Source organism: Hylobates moloch, unplaced genomic scaffold, assembly GCF_009828535.3.
Source record: "Hylobates moloch isolate HMO894 unplaced genomic scaffold, HMol_V3 SCAFFOLD_981, whole genome shotgun sequence".
Classification (NCBI taxonomy): domain Eukaryota; kingdom Metazoa; phylum Chordata; class Mammalia; order Primates; family Hylobatidae; genus Hylobates; species Hylobates moloch.
In genome coordinates, this window is record NW_026653256.1 from 7,506 (window position 1) to 13,997 (window position 6,492).

The following is a 6,492-nucleotide window of genomic DNA, read 5'->3' on the forward strand; positions in this document are numbered from 1 at the left end:
GAGACCATTCTGGCTAATGTGGTGAAACCCCATCTCTACTAAAAATACAAAAAAATAGCTGGGCGTGGTGGCACATGCCTGTAATCCCAGCTACTGAGGAGGCTGAAGCAGGAGAATCACTTGAAACCGGGAGGTGGAGGTTGCAGTGATCCGAGATCATGCCGCTGCACTCCAGCCAGGGCAACAGAGCAAGACTCCATCTCAAAAAAAAAAAAAAAAAAGGAAGTAGCCGAGTGGTTGTCCAGGGAAATGAGGACTAGCGGTGATGTCTCAGAGGGGCAGAATTTCTCTTAGAGTTGACGAAAATGTTCTAAAATGGGTTTTGGTGAGAGCTGCACTGTTCTATGCTTTGAATTGTACAGCTCAGCGAGAGAATTGCATTGCCTGTGAATTGCATTACCATAAAGCTATAAAAACAGGGTACAGTCTGGGTGGATCCCAAGATGCCTTCGGATGGTGGCCTTTGTGAGAGTCATGAGAGGCTCGGGTTGGTGGGGTGGAGAGACGGTCTCTTGGAGCCGAAGCCTAGAGCATGACTTTTAGCTGGTGCAGGAGTGGCTTCCTTCTCTCTCCCACTCTACAATTCAGAGATGGCTCAGGGAAAGATCGAGACTTCTTGGCTGTGGAAAGGCGGTTGTGTACAGTGGAATGGACTCCTAAGTGGCAGGCAGGTGACAAGCGGTGTCTAGTTTACCCAAGGGAAGCTTTCACCAGGGGGCATGGTTTATAGGTTCTGTCTCTCCAGGACCCTTTTGAGGATGTAATGGGGTACACTGCATCCATGCTGAAGTCCTAAGCCCCAGGACCTCAGAATGCGCCCTGATTTGGAAACAGGGTCTTTATGTAGGTAATTAAGGTACAATGAGGTCATTGGGGTAGACCCTACTTCAATATGACTGGTGTCCTTATGAAAAGGGGAAAGGTGGACAGTCATACCCAGACAGAATGTGATGAAGATGAAGATGGTCATCTACAAGGGCAGGGGAGGCCTGAACAGAATCCCAGCTCCGGGCCCTCAGAAGGACCCCACGCTGCCCCACCTTGACCTAGGACCTCCAGCCTGCAGACTGTGAGGGAAGACATGTCTTCGACTTAGGGCCCCTTGTTGTGGTACTTCCTTAGGGCAGCCCCAGGAAACCGTCCCAAAGGCAAGGGCGTGGTTGCCCTCAGCTGGGGTGGGGGTGGGGGCCATGAGGAGGAGGTGGGAGGCCCAGCCAGGCTGGAGGGTCAGAACCCATGGGGCTAGAGAAGCCCGTAGGGGAGCCTCAGGATTGCTGAGACCAGCGACCTTTGGCCCCCTGTGGCCTTGCCTTGGCCCACAAGGGTCAGAAAAGCCTGGTCAGCCAAGCTCAGACAGCCGGCAGGATGCCTTCCACCCTGCAGACGGTCCTATCTTGTCCCACAGGTACATCTACATCACCACTAGCCACCCCTCCAACCTGCACAGGCCCCTGCCCTCATGGACCCCCTCTTAGGCCCCCCTCCTTCTGACCCAGAAGCTTCTCTGGCCTCTGGGGCCGGGGCACACCTCATGCAAGGACAGCGTCCACACTCCTTTGTCGTTGGACTCTGCTTGGCTGATGTCACCTTCCTGTGCTCCGGGAGTTTCCCCAGCCTGCTGTCCCGAGTCTGGGCTTTCCCTCTGCCCCTCCCCACTCTCAGGCTGGTGGGGTGGGGAAAGCAGCCCATTCCTGGGCTCAAAGACTCCCACCCCAGCTCAGAGGGAGCAGGGGCCCAGCCAGGGATGGACCCTCATTTCTCCCAGGAACCCCAGACCTCTGTCTCTCTCGGGTAAGTCTCTATCTCTGTCTGTCTCTGTCTGTGTCTGTTTTTCACCCACTCAGCAAGGCCTCCTGCCCTGGGAGAGGCTCCGCCCACTACTCCCCCCTTCCCCCATAAAACCAGCTGAGTCTTTGTGCCAGGAAGACTGGGTGCAGAAGGTGACTGTCTCAGTGGAGCTGCGTCATCTCAGGTGGGGAGTTGGGGTCCCCGAAGGTGAGGACCCTCTGGGGAGGATGGTACTTCTCTGAGACACTTTTCCTCACGCCTGTTCCTTGCCAGCAGGCCTTGGCTCCTTGAACTTTTGGCCGCCATGGGCGTCGCGACGGTGAGTGAGAGGCTGCGTGTGCTTTTGTGGGCATGTCTGAAAACAGACCGTAAGGGCGCGGGTGCCCTCAGTATTTCCCGAGGTGCCTGCGTGTCAGGGCTCAGTCAGGGGCGCCAAGGGGCAGGAGGATAGTGATGGGGTGAGAGTGTCACTGGAGGCGCTGGAGGTCACATGTGTCGGGGGCGCTGGAGAATGACAGGGGTGTGGATGAGAGGGAGCACCTGTCCCAGGAGCCCCTCACAGCCCAGAAAGCCCGGGGCAGGGGTGGCGCAGGGCTCTCCTGGAAACGATTCAGAGAATGCTCATCTCAGAGGCCGGCTCAGCTGGGCGGGCCCAAGAGCAGAGCCTGTGTGGGTCCGGGTGTCTCTTCCTCCTTTCCTGGGTTCCCTCTGACCTCCCATCCTCTACCACTGCCCCACCGCAAATGTGAGGTCCACCACAAATGTGAGGTCCACCACACCCTCCAGGGAGCTCTGCAGCCTGTGACAATGGGTTTTCCATGATATGGCCTGGCACAGGTTCAGGACCGTAACTGGGAGGACACATGGCTCCCACAGGCCGGCGTGGTGCTGCTTTCACCCTGGTTCATGGGAAATCGGGCTGGCGGGATGGGACCATCGCTGCCTGAAAGTGTGCAGACAGCTGCCCTGCTCAGAATATCTCCCCAGGCCCTGCGCACTCTGTGGGTGACTCACTACTCTGTGGTGGGGGAAACCAGGCATGTCACCCCCCCAGACTAGGGCTTTCACATGGGGGCTCAGCGGGGAGTCTGTGGGGTGCCTCTGGCCTCTGTGGATGCAGCCACGTGTCTGCAGACAGGAATGGCCTGGGCCCTGTGGGCTTGCATGTTAGCAGTTGGGAAGAGCGGCAGGTTGTAGGGCGGACCTACCTGGCACCCCTGAGTATTAATCAGCTCATCAGAGAGGAATGGCCGCTGTTACCTTCTCAGTCATCAAGTCCCTAAACATTCTTTCCTCGGCCACCTCTCACCTGGGACCGTAGTGGTTGTGGGAGACCCAGCTGAGCCAGCCCGCTCCAGGACAGCGTCCATCCTCCCGTGTGTGTGCATGGAGGGGTGTACGTGTGTGCAGGGAGGACACCCCGGCCCACGCAGGCCCTGCTCTTGGGAGGAGGGGTCGCCTAGGCCCATGCCGGCCCTGCTCTTGGGTCTGCCCAGCTGAGCCGGCTCCTGAGAGAAGCGCTCTCTGAGTCGTTTCCAGGAGACCCCTGCCCAGGCTTTCCAGGCTATGAGGGGATCCTGGGACTGCTGTCTCCTCTCATCCTGCACCTCTGCCGTGTGTGTGTGTGTGTGTGTGTGTGTGTGTGTGTGTGTGTGTGTGTGTAACTTCTCTTGGGTGAAAGGGTAAGGTCACACATGGTGCCTGAGTGTCACCGTTCTTTCCGCAGTGCCAATCTGTTGCAACTAAGGATCTGAAGCTCCGAATGGTAATGCTCTTTCCCACTTCTGCCCAGGGGGTGGGGGACCTGGGTCTCAGCCTGTGACACTGAAAACACTGTGGGCCACCTGGGACCCGGGAGGACAAGGATCAGGTCTTTTAATGCCAACTCTGCCTCTCTTCACAGCAACAGGCCTTAGACAGATTTTGGAATAAAATGGGAAATGCAGAATCAGGATATGGACAGGTGAGTGGATTTGCCCTCAGGCCCCAGGTCACAAGTCCCTGCTCCCGGGCTCTCCACCCTGTGGGGGGCTCAGGGTGAGAAGGATAAAGAGGGACCTGCAGCCTCCCTCATCCCTTACCCTGGGCAAATGCTTGCACCTGGGTGGCAGTGAGTGGGCGGGTGGGGGATCTGGACGCCCACGAAGACTAAGAGAGGCGTCCAAGCCCCAGGGCTCCTTGAGGAAACAACAGGGGTGCCAGATGTGGCCCGGGCCCCTGGCTGGACCCAGTTCGGGGTGTGTGGGAGCTGAGGACTGGCTGGGCTTGAGGATTGACTGATGTGGAGTGCAGAGGAGACTGGGGCCTGGACCGAGTGCTTTGCTCCTAACAGGTGATGTGCAGCCTGGCAGAGCTGGAGGTGAGCTGTGGCATCCCCCTCCACCAAGCTTAGTCCCTGGGTCTTAGGCTCCACAGGACACTGGGTCTGGGCTCCGGGTCCCCTTGGGAATCACCTGGACCAGTGGGGGCCACAGTGGGGAGGGGGCAGGCAGGAGCAGCATGAACCCCCTGTGCCCTCCTCTCCCCAGCACGACTTCAAAGAGGGCTGCCTGGACGTAGTGGAGACTCATTATCAGGAACAGCACCTAGTGAGTATGACGCACCCATCTGGGCACCTTGCCTCCCTTCACCCCTGCCCTGTCTTTTCTTTCTTTCTTTCTGTTTGTTTTTTTGAGACAGAGTCTCCCTCTGTCGCCCAGGGTGGAGTGCGGTGGCATGATCTTGGCTCACTGCAACCTCCAAATCTCGGGTTTAAGCGATTCTCCTGCCTCAGCCTGACGAGTAGTTGGGACTACAGGCAACCGCCACCATGCCAAGCTGATTTTTTTTTTTTTTTATTATTAGTAGAGACGGCGTTTCACCATGTTTGCCAGGCTGGTCTTGAACTCCTGACCTTGTGATCCGCCCGCCTTGGCCTCCCAAAGTGCTGGGATTACAGGTGTGAGCCTCCGAGCCCGGCTGCCAAACACTTTTAAACCATCAGATCTTGTGAGAACTCACTCACTCACACCAGAACTGCGTGGGGGAAACCGCCCCCATGATCCAATCACCTCCAGCCGGGCCCCTCCCTCGACATGTGGGGATTACAGTTTGAGATGATTTGGGTGAGGACACAGAGAAAACCATCTCATTCTGCCCCTGGACCCTCCCAAACCTCAGTCCTTCTCAAATTTCCAAACTCAATCATGCCTTCCCAACAGTCCCCCAAAGTCTAAACTCATTCCAGCATCAACCCAAAAGGCCAATCCAAAGTCTCACCTGAGACAAGCAAGTCCCTTCTGCCTATAAGCCTGTAATTCAAAAGCAAGTTAGTTACTTCCAAGATACATTGAGGGTACAGGTATTTGGTAAATGTTTAAATGTTCCCTTTCCAAATTGGAGAAATTGGCCAAAAAAGGGGGCTACAGGCCTCAGGCGAGACCCAAATCCACCAGGGCAGTCGTTAAATCTTAAAGCTCCCAAGTGATCTCTTTGGCTCCATGTCTCAGATCCAGGGCTCGATGATGCAAGGGGTGGCTTCCCAGGGCCTCGGGCAGCTCCGCCCCTGTGGCTCTGCAGGGTACAGCCCCCGAAGCTGCTTTCATGGGCTGGTGTTGAGTGCCTGCGGCTTTTCCAGGCACACAGAGCAAGCGCTTGGTGGATGTACCATTCTGGGTTCTGGAGGACAGTGGTCCTCTTCTTACAGCTCCACTAGGCAGTGCCCCAGGATAGACTGGGTGTGGAGGCTCCAACCCCACATTTCCCCTCTGTATTGCCCTAGTAGCAGTTCTCCATGACAACACTGCCCCTGACGCCAACCTCTGCCTGCACATCGAGGCATTTCCATGCATCCCCTGAAATCTAGGTGGAGGCCCCCAAAGCCCAGCTCTTGTCTTCTGCAGACCTGCAGGCCCAACACCACGTGGAAGCTGCCAAGGCTTGGGACTTGCACCTTCTGAAGCGACGGCCGGAGCTGCACCTTGGCCTTCTTTAGCCACAGCTGGAGCTGGAGTGGCTGGGGCACAGGGCGACATGTCCCGAGGCTGCAGAGAGCAGCGGGGCCCTAGGCCTAGCTTGAATTAATCCCCAGAAAATGGGTTTTCTTTTCTACCACATGGTGAGGCTGCAAATTTTCCATCTTTTACGCTCTGCTTCCCTTTTAAGTATAAGTTCTAATTTCAAAGCATCTCTTTGTGAGTGCACATAACCATACACTTTCAGGAAAAGACAGGTCACTTGTTGAACGCTTTGCTGCTTAGAAATTTCTAATGCTGGCCGGGCGTGGTGGCTCATGCCTGTAATCCCAGCACTTTGGGAGGCCGAGGCAGGCGGATCATGAGATCAGGAGATCAAGACCACGGTGAAACCATGTTTCTACTAAAAATACAAAAAATTAGCTGGGCGTGGTGGCGGGCGCCTGTAGTCCCAGCTACTCGGAGAGCCTGAGGCAGGAGAATGGTGTGAACCCGGGAGGCAGAGCTTGCAGTGAGCCGAGATCGCGCCACTGCACTCCAGCCTGGGCGACAGAGACTCTGTCTCAAAAAAAAAGAAAAAAAAATTAGCTGGGAGTGGTGGTGGGCACCTATAATCCTAGATACTCAGGAGGCTGAGGCAGGAGAATCACTTGAACCCGGGAGGCGGAGGTTGCAGTGAGCTGAGATCACGCCATTGTACTCCAGCCTGGGCAACAGAGTGAGACTCTGTCTCAAAAAAAAAAAAAAAAAA

At 56.2% G+C, this 6,492-nt stretch overlaps 1 protein-coding gene across 1 annotated transcript; it reads left to right on the forward strand.

Moving 5' to 3' along the window:
• Positions 1–1,757: 1,757 nt before the first annotated feature.
• IL32 (interleukin 32) lies at positions 1,758–5,953 on the forward strand. The gene is made up of 8 exons (XM_058435113.1): positions 1,758–1,791; positions 1,906–1,972; positions 2,065–2,107; positions 3,515–3,553; positions 3,692–3,751; positions 4,121–4,147; positions 4,317–4,376; positions 5,670–5,953. The coding sequence occupies exons 3-8, from the start codon at positions 2,093–2,095 to the stop codon at positions 5,724–5,726; spliced, it is 258 nt and encodes an 85-aa protein (XP_058291096.1). The 5' UTR covers positions 1,758–1,791; positions 1,906–1,972; positions 2,065–2,092; the 3' UTR covers positions 5,727–5,953.
• The last annotated feature ends 539 nt before the right edge of the window (positions 5,954–6,492 follow it).

Bases quoted from the DNA above. Each gene is read 5' to 3' on its own strand.
- IL32 (XM_058435113.1), top strand. The intron at 3,752-4,120 runs GTGAGTGGATTT...TGCTCCTAACAG, and splicing joins CAGAATCAGGATATGGACAG to GTGATGTGCAGCCTGGCAGA. The intron at 4,148-4,316 runs GTGAGCTGTGGC...TCCTCTCCCCAG, and splicing joins GCAGCCTGGCAGAGCTGGAG to CACGACTTCAAAGAGGGCTG.